At 39.9% G+C, this 17,350-nt stretch overlaps 1 protein-coding gene across 3 annotated transcripts in view; it reads right to left on the reverse strand.

Annotated features, from left to right (window-relative positions):
- UNK (unk zinc finger) overlaps nt 1–17,350 on the reverse strand; it is a 124,723-nt gene that overhangs the window by 77,320 nt on the left and 30,053 nt on the right. For all 3 annotated transcript variants that reach the window (XR_012234555.1, XM_073587924.1, XM_073587923.1), the window contains exons 3-8: nt 11,822–11,998; nt 11,534–11,664; nt 5,397–5,532; nt 4,268–4,385; nt 4,102–4,186; nt 3,812–3,954 (exon numbers count right to left, since the gene is read on the reverse strand). Coding sequence is in view for 2 of the 3 variants with exons in the window: in XM_073587924.1 (XP_073444025.1) it covers nt 3,812–3,954; nt 4,102–4,186; nt 4,268–4,385; nt 5,397–5,532; nt 11,534–11,664; nt 11,822–11,998 (790 nt within the window). In the remaining variant the exon portion in view is untranslated. The remainder of the gene's footprint in view (nt 1–3,811; nt 3,955–4,101; nt 4,187–4,267; nt 4,386–5,396; nt 5,533–11,533; nt 11,665–11,821; nt 11,999–17,350) is intronic.

Raw genomic sequence — 17,350 nt, forward strand, 5'->3', positions numbered from 1 at the left:
TAAACGAGAGGCAGAACGAATCCAGAACGAGACTCCCGTAGACTTACATTCAGCACCTGTGGCTGTCACCGCTAACTTAAGGCCAGTCAGAAGTCACAGTCACAAGATAATGGACAGGAGCTGCATCAGGAAGAGCTGAAGATGGCGGCCGGTTTGTATAAGACTAGAGGCAGGGAGCATACATTAGGGACCATCTCACTCAGAACATTATTTTAAATGGGTGCCTTATTAGTTTTGATTGTGGCTTTGAGGGGGCTTTATTACTTTTGGGGAGGGGCATTATTACTTAAGATGATAATCAAGAGTATTTGTTGCTTGGAGGTGACATTTCAGATATTATAAGTTTTAGAAGAGTACATCTAGCATTATTGTTAGGTAGCAGAGTGTTTCCATGGGACGCCATTATTTTTTATAGGTCCCTCTATATGGCACATTGTCTTTGTAGCACTAATTTGTGGAGGGGTAATTATAGTAATGACATAATATTTGAAGTATGGGGGTCATTGCTTCACGTTGGAACAGCAGGCAAGTTGGGGAATTTGTGCAGGTTGGGAATAGATGAGGACGGTGCTGGAAATGTGAGAAGTCAAAGTGTTTTTGCTGTAATCTGTGCAGCCGGGTCCTAACTCGAAGAAGTTGTCATGACGGTCTAGAACAAATGAAAACTGAGAAATGAAAACTACTCCATCAGAAAGAACGTCTTCTGTAAGTCCCTATGCTGTATATAGCTGTACTGTAATCTCTGTAATATGATTGGCAGGACTCGTATCTACCACTATATCGTCACGGTAGGGTGGGAATATAAGTCTTTTCAATAGCGTTTTTTCTTCTTTTTTTATTTCGTAACAACTTAATGCATTTCAGTCATGCAGTGGTAGGTGTATGGCGACAAAATTGTTTTTTGTACAGTGTGTGTTATATAGCGATAATGGTCATATTATAATACAATGTACTCACTGTGTAGTGGTGATGGTAGAGGTTATTGTGTAGCAATATTACTTTTGCCTTGTATAGTAGTAATTTAGTAATATTGGTCTTTTTATAGTGTATTTTAACTTGGCAACAGTGGTATACTGTAATCCTATATTGTGACAGAGTCACTTGCATAGTATGTGAAGGGAGATACATGTCACAGCGCATACTGAGGTCAGTGATGTAAAACCAGTATGTTTTTGCCTCTAGCACACTAAGTGCTGAGAGGTTTAATAGGAATGTATGTTTTGGGCTGATTTTAGTGGACATCCATAGAGTGGGTGGGCGGAGGTCCACCGTATCTCTACATGCAGAGTCCTGACAGGACTTGTGTGAGGTCAAGGCCATGTGACCATCACATGGGTGGTAAATACCTGGCCATGAGAGTCAGTGTGTATTGTGTATTGGGAGAGCAGGAACTCCCACATACAGTACAGACCAAAAGTTTGGACACACCTTCTCATTCAAAGAGTTTTCTTTATTTTCATGACTATGAAAATTGTAGATTCACTCTGAAGGCATCAAAACTATGAATTAACACATGTGGAATTATATAATTAACAAAAAAGTGTGAAACAACTGAAAATATGTCTTATATTCTAGGTTCTTCAAAGTAGCCACCTTTTTGCTTTGATTACAGCTTTGCAAACTCTTGGCATTCTCTTGATGAGCTTTAAGAGGTAGTCACCGGAAATGGTTTTCACTTCACAGGTGTGCCCTGTCAGGTTTAATAAGTGGGATTTCTTGCCTTATAAATGGGGTTGGGACCATCAGTTGTGTTGTGCAGAAGTCTGGTGGATACACAGCTGATAGTCCTACTGAATAGACTGTTAGAATTTGTATTATGGCAAGAAAAAAGCAGCTAAGTAATGAAAAACGAGTGGCCATCATTACTTTAAGAAATGAAGGTCAGTCAGTCTGAAAAATTGGGAAAACTTTTAAAGTGTCCCCAAGTGCAGTGGCAAAAACCATCAAGCGCTACAAAGAAACTGGCTCACATGAGGACCGCCCCAGGAAAGGAAGACCAAGAGTCACCTCTGCTGCGGAGGATAAGTTCATCCGAGTCACCAGCCTCAGAAATCGCAGGTTAACAGCAGCTCAGATTAGAGACCAGGTCAATGCCACACAGAGTTCTAGCAGCGGACACATCTCTACAACGACTGTTAAGAGGAGACTTTGTGCAGCAGGCCTTCATGGTAAAAAAGCTGCTAGGAAACCACTGCTAAGGACAGGCAACAAGCAGAAGAGACTTGATTTGGGCTAAAGAACACAAGGAATGGACATTAGACCAGTGGAAATCTGTGCTTTGGTCTGATGAGTCCAAATTTGAGATCTTTGGTTCCAACCACCGTGTCTTTGTGTGACGTAGAAAAGGTGAACGAATGGACTCTACATGCCTGGTTCCCACCGTGAAGCATGGAGGAAGAGGTGTGATGGTGTGGGGGTGCTTTGCTGGTGACACTGTTGGGGATTTATTCAAAATTGAAGGCATACTGAACCAGCATGGCTACCACAGCATCTTGCAGCAGCATGCTATTCCATCCGGTTTGCATTTAGTTGGACCATCATTTATTTTTCAACAGGACAATGACCCCAAACACACCTCCAGGCTGTGTAAGGGCTATTTGACCAAGAGGGAGAGTGATGGGGTACTACGCCAGATGACCTGGCCTCCACAGTCACCAGAGCTGAACCAAATCGAGATGGTTTGGGGTGAGCTGGACCGCAGAGTGAAGACAAAAGGGCCAACAAGTGCTAAGCATCTCTGGGAACTCCTTCAAGACTGTTGGAAGACCATTTCCGGTGACTACCTCTTGAAGCTCATCAAGAGAATGCCAAGAGTGGGCAAAGCAGTAATCAAAGCAAAAGGTGGCTACTTTGAAGAACCTAGAATAAAAGACATACAGTATTTTCAGTTGTTTCACACTTTTTTGTTAGTTATATAATTCCACATGTGTTAATTCATAGTTTTGATGCCTTCAGAGTGAATCTACAATTTTCATAGTCATGAAAATAAAGAAAACTCTTTGAATGAGAAGGTGTGTCCAAACTTTTGGTCTGTACTGTAGCTCCTGGAGGAGCTAAAGGACGGTACGGGAAAACAGCAGGTGAACCCTGCAGGGAATGGCTCTGTTTATTTTGCTGAGTCCTGCCAAGGTTTATGCTATCCACAATAAACCAGCAGGTGATTGTCTACCAGAACGGTTCCTGTGTCTACCGGAGGAAGCCAAGTGTGTCAACCCTTCACAATATGTATAGATGATCTTTTAAATGGCGGGGAGGTTGTATGGGGAAACACGTACTTTGGGACTTGGGCCCCTGATCTTTTAGGATTTTGTCTAACAGATGTTTCAGGGGTTGAGACCCCGTTAGTGACACTTGGCATATATAGTGGACCAGTCTACTAATAAAAGAACAGTTTTGAGCATGTTATTTATCAAATAGATGAATTATAAAACCCATTGATTCAATTCTAGACTATGGAGGCAAAGACGCATATCGCAGCCAAGTGGAGATCACCCAATCTCTCTCTCTACTTCCTGGCTATTAAGGACATAACTAATCGTATGATCTATGAACACATTGAAGCAACCAAACAAGACATCAAAAATCTTTTTGGTGCTATCTGGGCATCATGGATCAGATATACTAATCCGTTTGCGCTACAGAGAACCTTTAAATTTGATTCCAAGACTCTAAAATACTCTTGAATTGACAAAAACATTCTCCTAGGGCCCTTAGAGGCCTTCAAAATAAATACTATGCAATTGGGCTCCTTGCTCATGCTCATCTATTTTCACTCAATGTCATGCTGGCATATAGAGAATAGAAGACATACACTGCTGAAGTCTGGTGCATGTGGACTAGATGGGCTCACAGGGACAGAGTCTCCTGCCGCAGATGGCATATACATGATAGGTCCGGACTGTGTAGGGCTTGACACAGATGAAGTAGACTGAAGATCATCACAAAGAAGAGATTCTGTAACAAGATTGGCACATTATTAGGAGGACTCAGACAAAGAGGAAAAATGTAAACATTTCGAAGAGATTCATTGAATTAAAACATGTCCTAATTTGTATACGTAGAGGACTCCAGGGTACATAGTCAATAAATAGAACAACGTACGTTCAACGTGTGCAAAGGCACAGAAGGGCCCACGTGGGCAGCTTCCAGACTGCTGCATGTCATTGCATTTCGTGGATTTGTATATCTGTAGGGGATGGCAGGAGATTACCAATCACACCATCTAGAATCAGGGCAACAATGGAAACTAGACAAGAAAGGCAATTACCTCTGGATGAAATTGCTGTTCTGTTCTGGTGTGGCAATATTGACAAGAGTCCCCACTTTCACACTTGCTGGGGTCTCCCCATTCATCTCCGTGTTTCACGCTTGGACAAGGGGAAGACCTACCACAAATCGTCACATGAAAGAAATCTGAATGCACTTGAAAGCATGAACAAAAAAATCTTCACTGCAGCAGAAGAAAATGACCATCAAGCTCACAGAAACTGGTGGAAACACATTAAAAGTGTAATCTAACGTTTTCCGTTTAACAGCTCTAGGTGTAGAAGTATACAATACACTTTGGGCTCATCAGATTAAATTATCTGAACCGCTTTACAGAAGCCTATCTGAACTTTTAATTAACTGTATTGTAAACTCTGATGATGTGTGTCATGTTATCATAAGAATGAGAGGTGAAATGACCTAAAAAAGGGATAAATACCAGCAGCAAGTAATGCAGAAGTGTGAGTGATGAGGGCTGAAGCCGTAGGATCACCATGTGCCTGAGCATGGATACTGAAACCGATAACTGACGGAAAGGAAGATTCTCCGGTTTTTAGTGAACCAAGTGAAGAACAGAATCCACTATAATTCAAAACGTGTATAATCTAGACTAATGCACATAATGTAGACTATTGCGTACAAGGAGAACACATTCTTTTTAGAAGACAGAAGAACAGTATTATTAGGGCCCAGAAAAATGTTTTACCCCCACATTAAGCCAACAATATACATTAGATGGCTGCCGGATGAATGATGCTTCAGCCAACAGCCATTTGGGCTGTCTCTTCCAAACGTGTGTGCTCATTCGGCTGAGCGCTCCTGTGTTTTCTATAAAGAAAGCCGTTGACTGACATGTTAGCCAGCAGCTCATCTCCAGGAGGACAAAGCAATAGGCATTTCATAATTGGACATGCCTGATTGACATCTCTACTGACTCTCTTTTGGCCTGCGCCCCCCCCATACTAATTAGAGTGTAAGTCTCAATATCGGTGGGTGCAGCCGAAATTAGTCTAATGTTTATGGGGACATTTAGAAATTAAAGTCTTTATCTTGTCAGTAACCCATAGAGGATGAAAGAACTTCAGAGTTTAGTGCACATACTTTGCCATCATTTATTTAATTATACATACCTGTATTTATTTTGGCGTGGACTCCTCCTGCGGTCCTTACTATTGTGGTAATAGGGACATGCATATCCTTGACGGCAGAGACGGGGAGGCTTTTTGCACTGTTCTGTCTTGTAGTGCCCAAGCACATAGGTGGTGTCTGCATGCAAGAGGATATGGTACCCAGAATAAGAATTTCTTGATATTTCTATGTTGTGCTATTTATAAAAGTAGCCAGGCACTATCCATGATTTTATTACTTTACATGTTGCATGCATGATTACTAATTAGATTCCTTCATGTATTATACATTAGGCAGAAAAATGTTAAAGGTTTATATATTAAAAAAAAAAAAAAGAGGAAGAAGCAGAGGGCAGGAGGAAAAGGAAGAAGCAGAGGGTGGGAGGAAGAAGCAGATGGCGGGAGGAAAAAGAAGAGGGCGGAATTAGAGGGAGGGAGAAAGGAAGAAGAGGGCGGAAGAAGAGGGAGGGAGAAAGGAAGAAGGGAAGGAAGGAAGGAAGGAAGGAAGGAAGGAAGGAAGGAAGGAAGGAAGGAAGGAAGGAAGGAAGGAAGAAGACAGCCCCATATATAATAGCTAGTTTTAGGCAGAAGTTAGTTGGAATGCCTTCAAATATCACAGGTGTAGCTGACAGTCTAATGTGTATGCAAACCCTCTAGATTTGTAGGGAAATCATTAATGTAACAGTTAGTAAACTCCACTGATATTAGTTCCAGAATTTACAGGATGGGGGAATAAGATACGCATGTTCTGGTACTCAATTATCCTTTTGACAATTCTCCAGTTGGTGATCATAACTTCAAAGATGAAGCAATAATCATAACATATGCGATTTGGTGATATTAAAAGCAAATAAAACATAGGAAAACAAGCCATGCGTAATGATAGCACATGTGTGTCTTTGAACGAGTACATATTAGTTTACCATATAAATGTTTTATCTGAGTAACGACCAGTAAATGTAAGATCTTGTTCACACTTAAAGAGTAACTAAATTTTTGTTTTTTTCAGTTATCCTCCAGGTACTGCAATATTCAGGTTTTTTTAAAGTATTTCTTTTTACCTTATTTTTCTTTCTACGCTCTAAAACATTATGCTGCAGTGGTGATTTAAAGCCCAGTTCATGCTCTTTTAGAAGCTCAGCAATATCCACACACTATCTACAAACCTGTGTATGGGACTCAGACAGAGATAGTCCCATAAACAGACTGTTACAGATCTTGCTGAGCAGCAGTTCAAAGGAACACCTTTTTTTCTTTTTTTTTAAAAACACACGATACTGACTGATTCCAATACATCAATAAGGCCCATTAGAGACTGTGGTCTTGGATCCATTATATTGGTCATAGCACCATTATCGATGGAAGTTAATATATAGTATTACTAAAGTAAATACTAGTGTAAAAGTATTTAAATTAGCTAATTTAAATGAATTTAAATCTCCTGGTCTAGATAAATTACATCCTAGGATACTTAAAGAGCTGGAAGAGAAAAATGCAGAACCACTAGCCAGAATCTTTAAAAAATCCTGGAGAACAGGAGAAGAATGGCAAATGTTGTCCCTATCTTCAAAAAAGGAAAGAAGATTGAGCCAGGAAATTACAGGCCAGTGAGCCTTACTTCTATACCTGTAAAGATCTTGGAGCAATTATTAAACAGCATGTAAGTACTTGGATAAGAATACAGTAATTAACCAGAGTGAGAATGGGTTTTTAGCAAACAAGTCATGCCAAACTAATCTAATATCCTTCTACGATGGAATCACTGACTTAGTAGTTCAGGGAAAAGCGGTAGATATACTATATCTCAACTTCAGCAAAGCATTTAGTAAAGTATTTCACACTAGCCTTAATGAAAAAATTAAGGGATTGACAAGGCTACGGTTAGGTAGATTCATAACTGGCTCAGTGATCATACTCAAACAGTGGTAATAAATGGTTGCACAATTAATTGGAAGAGTGCTTAAAGTGGGGTACCTGGCCCCAGTGTTGGTCAAAATTTTTATAAATGATCTAGATGAGGGAACTGAAGGTAAACTAATCAAATTTGCAGACGATGCAAAGCTAGGAGGGATAGCTAACACTAGAGAAGACAGAGAAAGGATTCAGAAGGATCTAGATATGTTTGAACAATGTGCAGCCGCTAATACAATGGTATTTAACAGGGAGAAATATAAGATTCTACAGCTGTGGAAGAAAAACAAAAATTAAATTTACAGAATGGGAGGACTAGAACTAAGCAACAGCATGCGTGAAAAAGACCTTGGTATACTAATAGATCACAGAATGTACACGAGTCAACAGTGTGACGCAGCAGCAAAAAATGCAAACAGTTCTAGAAAGTATTAAGCGAGGAATAGAATCTAGATCACGTGAAGTAGTTATCCCCCTCTACTCCTCCTTCGTCAGGCCTCATCTGGAATACTGTGTCCAGTTTTGGGCACCACATTTTAAAAAAAGACATTGAAAAAGTGGAGGCAGTTCAGAGAAGAGTAACCAGGATAGTGAGCGGACTGCAAAGTATGTCCTACGAGGAACGGTTAAAGAATCTGTGAATGTTTAGCTTGCAAAAAAGAAGGTCAAGAGGAAACTAAATAGCTGCCTACAAATATGTGAAGGGCTGTCACAGTGTAGCAGGATCATCCTTACTCTCATTTGCACATGGAAACATGAAAAGCAATGGAATGAAACTGAAAGGAAGAAGATACAGATTAGATATTAGAAAAAACTTTTTGACTGTGAGAGTGATCAATAAGTGGAAAATGTTGCCATGAGAGGTGTTGAATTCTCTTTCAATGGAAGTCTTCAAACAGAGGCTGGACAGACATCTGTCTGAGATGGTTTAGTGAATCCTGCATTGAGAAGGGGGTTGTACACGATGACCCTGGAAGTCCCTTCCAACTCTGACATTCTATGATTCTAGTGTAAACAGACCCTACAGCTATCCATACACATAAAAGAAGTATCATAATCAATGTGTCAAATCAATTGCTAGACTAATCTGGCATATCAGCAAGATCTGCTCTGCAAAACAACGGAGTGGGATTGCGCAAAGTTGCAAATGATTTGACCAATCACAAAAGAAAAAGTTTAACTTCAGCAAATATTAGGCACAAAAAAAATTTGATTGATCACAATCTTTGGCAAACACTAGCCTGCCTTTGGCCATTGAAAACAAATGTTGCTGTATGATTTTGAAATGATGGTAGACCAAAATGCTCAAAATTCTCCATTTTACCTGACTTACCTTATGCCCAGTACTATAATAAGTGTATATGGCAGATATACACTGGATATAAAAAGTCTACACATCCCTGTTAAAATGCCAGTTTTTTGTTGTGTAAAAAAATCATACCAAAAAGAATAATTTCAGAACCTTTTCAATCTTTTTATCATCTATAATACTTTTTAGAAAGAACCAAATCATTTTGAGGGAGAAAATAAAACTAAAACTAAAGTAATGTGGATGTATAAGTGTGAACACCTTCCTATAATTGGGGATGTGGCTGTGTTCAGAATTAGCCAATTACGTTTAAACTCATGCTAAATAGCAGTCAGTACACAGTTGCCATCATTTGCAGTGCTTCTGATTAACACCATATAAAGTTACAGGAAAGATGTATATCTTTGTACCTTGTTAGCCAGTAGATAGAAAAATATTCAGAATTGAGAGTCCTCAGTAGTTGATACCTTTTAATGGCTAACTGAAAAGATGGTAACGCATTGCAAGCTTTCGAGACTACTCAGGTTTCTTCATCAGGCTATACTACTACAAAATCTGAAGTCAACTTCAATTCTCATAGAGAGAGACGAGTTTGGGAGTACAAATTTATGACGAACTTTGACACTCTCAGTGCTGGAATGAATGTGTCGCATGGATTTATGTCTTTTTACATCAATTAAGGAATTTCCTTTTAAAACCTTGTGGGGGCATTACAACACAGGACTAGACCCCAATCAGAGGACCATAAAACATCCGGACTCCTTATCTATGAACTGGTTCAATGTTTATATTTATGTTTCTCCCTCTCCCATATTGATAGTTCTGCTTCACGTCACTTGTCTTATCTATTGCATTTTTTCTAGGCTGTATTGTGCATAAATATGTGACTTCAGATTTTGTATTAGTCTTTCCTGATGAAGAGACCTGAGTAGTCTCGAAAGCTTGCAATGTGTTACCATCTTTTCAGTTAGCCATTAAAAGGTATCAACCACTGAGGACTCTCAATCCTGAATATTTTTCATATAAAGTTAGGCTTTTATGGTAGGATTTTCCTGACATTGTCTTAGTTTAATTTTACAGCAAAACCCATGGTCTGTAAACAGCTTACAACAAAGCAAAGGGATCTCAATGTTGAACTTTATCAGTCAGGAGAAGGGAACAACAGGCATTAGATATACCATGGAACATTGTGAAGACTGTCTTCAAGAAGTAACTTAAATTTGGCACAATAGTGACATTAGCTAGGACTGAATGTCCCACAAACATTGATGAAAAGACAAGGGAATATTGATCCAGGAGGCTGAAATTTAATAGGCGTACAACATTACGGCTATGTGCCCATGTTAGCGTTTTAAAACTGACAAAAAAACGGACCTCCTTCCCAGAAAACGCGCGGAAAAAATGCGCATTTTTGCATCGATTCTTGTGCAAAAAACGCACGTTTTTTATGTGTTTTTTTCCGCGCGTCTTCTGGACTATAGGAAATAGCTAAAAACGCGGAATTAAGCGGAAATTAATGAACATGCTGCGTTTTTTTACCGCTAAGCATTTCCTTAGTGGTAAAAAATGCATCCATTGGCACAAAAAGGCCAAAATGCATTAAAATGAATGGGATGCTTATTTTAAGCGTTTTTTATGCGGTTTGACCCCGAAAAACACATAAAAAATGCTTAAAAAAACGCAACGTGGGCACACAGCCTTAAGGAGCTGCAGGAATTTCTGTCAAGTTCTGGTTGTATACCACATGTGACAATTTTCTATATTCAAATGGAGATTCAGTGGCGCTTGTGTATGAGTGTAATTCCAGCAGCAAACACTAAGACACCTGTCACAAGGGTGTCAAAGAAATAAGGTAAAATAACTAATAATATTAGTGTGCGCTTGGAACACTTTGAGTGTTCCAAGCGCACACTATTATTAGTAATTTTCTATATTCCTTATATGTCTAGTCTGTGGGGAAGGGTGGCAACGTGGAAGCCTTTTCCTACAAAGAAAAAAATCCAAGCCCGGCTATGTTTGCCAAAGCCTACATAGTCTGCCAAAGCATGTGGGAACGTGTGTTATGGTCTGATGACTTTTTTGCCATAATTTCAAAAGGTATGTTTGGTGCAAAGCCAACACTGTGCATCACTAAGAGAACATCAAACACACAGTGAAGCATGGTGGAGGCAGCATTATGATTTGGTTTTTTTTTTCCGGCAGCTGGAATTGGAGTTTTAGTCAAGGTGGAGGGAATTATGAACAGTTCTAATTATCAGTAAATTCTGCATCAAAACCCATTCCGCATACCATCAATTATATGGGCAAAAACCCTTAGGAAAATGCATGCAAAAATGCTTGACAAAAGCTTAAAAAAGCGCATCGAAAAATGCATTCGTTTTCCCGGGAGCAGGGTGTGCGATTCTGCTCAGGTTTATTCTGTATGAGAATCGCTACGTGGGCACATAGCCTAAAGGTGGAAAAAATTCTGAAATTCTTCTTCTTGGTGTAATTTTTTTATGTGACAAAAACCTGGCATTTTAATAGGGGTGTGTAGACTTTTTGCATCCACTACATATAACACCATAAACAGTCAAATAAAAGAAGAAAAAAAAACAAAGCAAGATGGCATAAATGATCATGTCATGAGGAGTGAATGGTCCAAGATACCCCATGCCTTTTGCACATGTAATGCAACTCCCAAATTGAGATCAGAAAAGACATGGCTAATGCCAAGGCTACTTGCTACATATAAATCATGGCTACTACCTGTTGACAATATGTTAATGCAAAAGTCTGTAGATTCTCATTCTGATATATACAGGTGTAAAATCCATTTTGAATGTATGACTGCAAAAATGTGCCAAAGAAAGGTCCATTTTTCTCCCTGTTCTGAATTTGGACATCACTCATGCTTTGCATATTACACAAAGCTCCTCACCCTGCCAGCGGGGTTCCTCTCCCAAAATTTTCTCAATCATGGCATGACTTGCGGCCACTGCAGTTTGTCCTTCTAAGCTTCCATCCAGAGTTGGTTGTCCATTCTGCAAGGCCTCCATGGCCTGAAGCTCTCTATGGTAGAGATGTAGGAGACGAATATTTTGTAATTATGGTCTCTCCAACAACAGTTTATAAAACAGTTCTGGCATTCAGAAATACAATACAAAGTCTGTAACATGATATCACACAGGTGTAGTAATGAAGGCAGTAAGGGAAGCCATATGTCTACCTTATGTCATATACTGGTGAGCGGAGATCATGGGGACCATGGGCAAAGGCGCAGTGTTGACCATTTTTGGTACAATGACCCTTAGAGTCCGTTTCATGGATGCAGATGCCTGTTTTGTAATAGCGCAGGTGGTATCTTCTTTCTGTGTCACCTGTTGTTCTGTGTAGGAAGGGGCAACTAGACAAATATAAAAGGATATAATTAAATTGGATTTTAGACCTGAAATCCAGATGCTCATAGACACACCCTAACTAACTAAAAGCAAAGTAAACATTCATAATAAAACACCTAACGAAAAAAAAACTCCTTCACTTTTTAATATAATTATACAGGGGCTATTCAAAGTGAACAACTTTAACTTAGTGACAGCCAATTTTGACCAGGCCAAATTTTAGAAATCTGACCAGTGTCACTGTATGTGGTAATAACAATGGAACGCTTCAACATATCTCAGTGGTTCTGAGAATGTTATTTTGTGACACATTGTACCGTATATACTCATGTATAAGCCGACCCGAGTATAAGCCGACCCCCCTAATTTTGCCACAAAAAATTTGGAAAACTTATTGACTCGATTATAAGCCGAGGGTGGGAAATGCAGCAGCTACTGGTAAACTTCAAAAATAAAACTAGATACTAATAAAAGTAAACTGGTGGCCCCATAAGATGCTCCATATTAATAAATCCCCCATATAATGCTGCACAAAGGTTAATGGTGGCCCATAACATGCTCCATATTAATATATGCCCCATATAATAATGCTGCACAAAGGTTAATGGTGGCCCATAACATGCTCCATATTAATATATGCCCCATACAATGCTGCAGAAAGGTTAATGGTGGCCTATAACATGCTCCATATTGATATACGCCCCATATAATGCTGCAGAAAGGTTAATGGTGGCCCCATAAGATGTTCCATAATAATGTATGCCCCATATAATGCTGAACAAAGGTTAATGGTGGCCCATAACATGCTCCATATTAATATATGCCGCATATAATAATGCTGCACAAAGGTTAATGGTGGTCCATAACATGCTCCATATTAATATATGCCCCATACAATGCTGCAGAAAGGTTAATGGTGGCCTATAACATGCTCCATATTGATATACGCCCCATATAATGCTGCAGAAAGGTTAATGGTGGCCCCATAAGATGTTCCATAATAATGTATGCCCCATATAATGCTGCAGAAAGGTTAATGGTGGCCCCATAACATGCTCCATATTAATATATGCCTCATATAATGCTGCACAAAGGTTAATGGTGGCCCCATAACATGCTTCATATTAATATATGCCCCATATAATAATGCTGCTGCTGCGATTTAAAAAAAAAAAATGACATACTCACCTCTCGTTGCCCGATGCTCCTCAGCGTCGCCGGCTCTCTGCATTGACTGTTCAGGCAGAGGGTGCACACTAATCACGTCAACGCGCCCTTTGACCTAAACATCACAGCCAGAGGACCCTGGAGACACAGCGCAGCGGTGGAACGGGGACAGGTGAATATGGCATGGCTCACCCTTCCCAGTGCTACTCACCCTCCTGGGGTCTGCATATCCGGCTCTGCTACATCTCAGTCCCGGCGTCTGAATCTCCCTTCCTGTGCTGGTCACATGGTACCGCTCATTAAAGTCATTAATATGCGGCTCCACCCCTAAGGGAGTAGAGACACGTCCATATTCATGACTTTAATGAGCTGTACCATGTGACCAGCACAGGAAGAAGACAGGAAGGGAGATTCAGACGCCAGGACTGAGATGTAGCAGAGCCGAATATGCTAACGCCAGGAGGGTGAGTATCATGTTTCCTGCTCCCCCTCCCTCTGCCAGCTTTCAGATATATGACTCGTGTATAATACGAGAGGGGCTTTTTCAGCCCAAAAAAGGGGCTGAAAAACTTGGCTTATACACGATTATATACGGTAAGTTATGTTAGTGGTAAATACAGGTCAATATTTTTTGCTAAAATCTCACCATTTTTGCAAAAATTTTGAATAAAAAACCCCCGCAATTTTCACTTTTTATATCGTTAGACCAATTAGTCATGCTATACAAAATAATTAGTAACATTTCCCATATGTCTACTTATAATAATAATAAATTTTATTTCTATAGCGCCGACATATTTCGCAGCACTTTACATTTCAGAGGAGACTTGTACAGACGATAGACATTACAGCATAACAATAATCGCATAGATCATAACAGATACCAAGAGGAATGAGGGCCCTGCTCGCAAGCTTACAATCTATGAGGAAAAAAGGGGAGACACGAAAGGTGGGTGGTAACAGTTGCCCTGATTTTATGGACCAGCCATAATGTTAAGTGTGTGACAGTACAGACACAGAGGGCTAATGGATGCATAAAGCATGTGGGAACATGATGCGAGGAACCTGGTTATGGTAAAACTTTTGGCTGTGCCACACAGGGATAGTTAGTTTAATGTGTTGAGGCGATAGGCCAGTCTGAATAAATGCGTTTTCAGGGCACGCTTAAATTGTGGGGATTGGGGACTAATCGTATTGACCTGGGAAGTGCATTCCAAAGAATTGTCGCAGCATGTGTACAGTCTTGGAGACGGGAATGGGAGGATCAGATTATTGAGGATGCTAACCTCAGTCATCAGCAGAACGGAGGGCGCGGGTAGGGTGGTATACTGAAACAAGGGAGGAGATGTAGGGTGGTGCCGAGCCATGGAGAGCTTTGCGGGTGAGAGTAATAAGTTACTTTACATCTGCATTATTTTTCAAACGTCATTTTATTTTTTTTTAGGATGTTAGAAGGGTTAAAAGTTTAGCAGTAATTTCTCATTTTTTCAAGAAATTTACAAAACCCAATGAAAGATTCCCTATAATGAGGCAGATGGAGACACTGTGGATGCCGTCTGGCCTATAGTCCAGCGATGTCTGTCTTTTTAGGTATGCATAAAAGTGTGGTCTACCACAGTTTTGTGCACCTCTGAAAAGGACAACACTGAACAGAGTCCAGAGTACCTGCTGCTGCCTCCATTATAGTGAGGAGCTCCCTCGGGGGTTTCATCTGAATCACGTCATTCTGAGATTTTGATGGAAACCCCGATGTAAGTGCTCAGCGTAGAGAGACGGATAAATGTGATCCCAAACGTTATGTAAAATATTCATAATAAAAGCTTCAACTCCCACAAAAAAAAACTAAGTGCCCACTCAGGCCTAGCATCTGTTAACGGATATATAAGGGGTTTCCACTTTACTGGGTTACTGGTAGTAAAAAGGCACTGGAAAAGCGCTATGGCTCCTTGTCCCCCAAAAGAAATCCAGTGAATTCTGCTCTCCCAAATCAAAATGCCCCTCTCCTTTCTGAGCCCCAGTGTGCCTAAAGCACATTTAGAGTCCACACGTGTCATTTCTGTAGCAATGAGAGCCCACCCAACTAATTCATGAGTTGCATGTCTCCAGAAGCATGAGCTGAGCACAATGAATTGGCCATACACTGGCAGACGCCCATTGATTCAAAATTGTCAAACCATTCCAGCAAAATCGGTACTGTAATATGGCGCTCCTTCCTTTCTGAGCTTTGCACTGTGTCTCAAAAGTAGTTTTCGACCATTCATGGTGTATCTGTGTACTCAGGAGAAATTGCGTAATAAATTGCACTGTTCGTATTCTCCTAGTACCCCTACTGAAAATTACAAATTGGGGTCAGAGCAACATTTTAGTGGAAAAAGGTAATATTTACATACTCAGCCCAATGTTATACAAGTCTGTGAGCAGCGTCGGACTGGCCCACCGGAGAACCGGTGGATTCTCCGGTGGGCCCTGGCATCTGGTGGGCCCTGGCACCTGCTGGCATACAGGGCCAGCAGTTGCCTAGGGCCCCCGCTGCTCCAGGGGCCCCCAGTCAGTGGTGTGTCGCACACCATGCAGCTGCTATGGGGGCCCCTGCCAGCGGAGCAGCAGCGGGTGTCAGGAGGCAGGATTCCCTGTCCCCGCTGCTAAAGAGAAATGAATATTCACTGCGAAGCAGTGAATATCATTTCAGGTCTCCACCCCCAGAGGCCCCGCCCCCAGCCCAGTAAGCCGCTCTGCATCAGGGCCGGCGCCGCCCTCAGTCCCCTCTGCTCCTGACTCACAGCCAGTGCGCGATGACGTCACTACATCGCGCATCCGTTGTGTGTCTGGCAGAGGGGGCAGCTCCTGACACTGAAGCCGGGATCAGCGTGGGAGCGAGGAGGAGAGGTGAGTATTGTGTTTTGTTTTTTATATCTCTCTCGCTCTCTCTATCTGTCTCTCTCTATCTATCTCTATATCTCTCTCTATCTCTCTTATATCTATCTATCTTTCTATCTCTATCTATTATCTATATCTATCTATCTCTATATCTATCTCTATCTATTATCTATATCTATCTCTATCTATCGCTCTATCTTTATATCTATCTTTCTATCTCTACATCTATCTCTATATCTATCTATCCATCTCTATATCTATCTATCTTACTCTATCTCTATATCTATTATCTCTATATTTATTATCTATCTAGCTACCATCTATATCTATCTATCTTTATCTATATATATATCTCTATCTAATATCTATATCTATCTATCTCTATACCTATCTATCTATCCGTTATCTATCTCTATCTTTTCTCTGTATCTATCTATCTCTATATCTATTTCTCTCGCTATCTATCGCTCTATCTCTATATCTATCTCTATATCTATCTTTATATCTATATATCTATCTCTATCTATCTCTATATCTATATCTATTTCTCTCTATATCTATCTCTATATCTCTCTCTATAGCTATCTATCTATATATCTCTATCTCTATATCTATCTCTCTGTATATCTATCTATCGCTCTCTCTATATCTATCTTTCTATCTCTATATCTATCTATCTCTATCTATTTATCTCTATATCTTTTCTCTGTATCTATCTCTCTCTATATCTATATCTATCTATCTCTATATATATCTATTATCTCTATATCTATTTCTCTCTATATCTATCTATCTATTTATCTCTATATCTATCTCTCTGTATATCTATCTTTCTATCTCTATATCTATCTTTCTCTATCTATCTATTTATCTCTATCTATTATCTATATCTATCTCTATCTCTCTATCGCTCTATCTCTATATCTATGTTTCTATCTCTACATCTATCTCTATATCTGTCTTTCTATCTATCTCTATATCTATATCTATCTATTATGTCTATCTATCTAGCTATCTCTATTATCTATATCTACCTATCTCTATATCTTTCTGTCTTACTCTATCTCTATATCTATCTGTTATCTCTATATTTATTATCTATCTTTATCTATCTATCTCTATCTATTATCTATATCTATCTCTCTATCTATTTATCGATCTCTGTATCTATCTATCTCTATATCTATCTCTCTCTATATCTACCGCTCTCTCTATCTCTATCTATCTTTATATCTATATCTATCTATCTCTATATCTATCTATTATCTCTATATCTATCTACCTATCTATCTCTATATCTATCTCTATATCTG

The sequence above is a fragment of the Dendrobates tinctorius genome, unplaced genomic scaffold (genome assembly GCF_039654945.1).
Source record: "Dendrobates tinctorius isolate UK_male_01 unplaced genomic scaffold, ASM3965494v1 ptg000103l, whole genome shotgun sequence".
Lineage (NCBI taxonomy): Eukaryota > Metazoa > Chordata > Amphibia > Anura > Dendrobatidae > Dendrobates > Dendrobates tinctorius.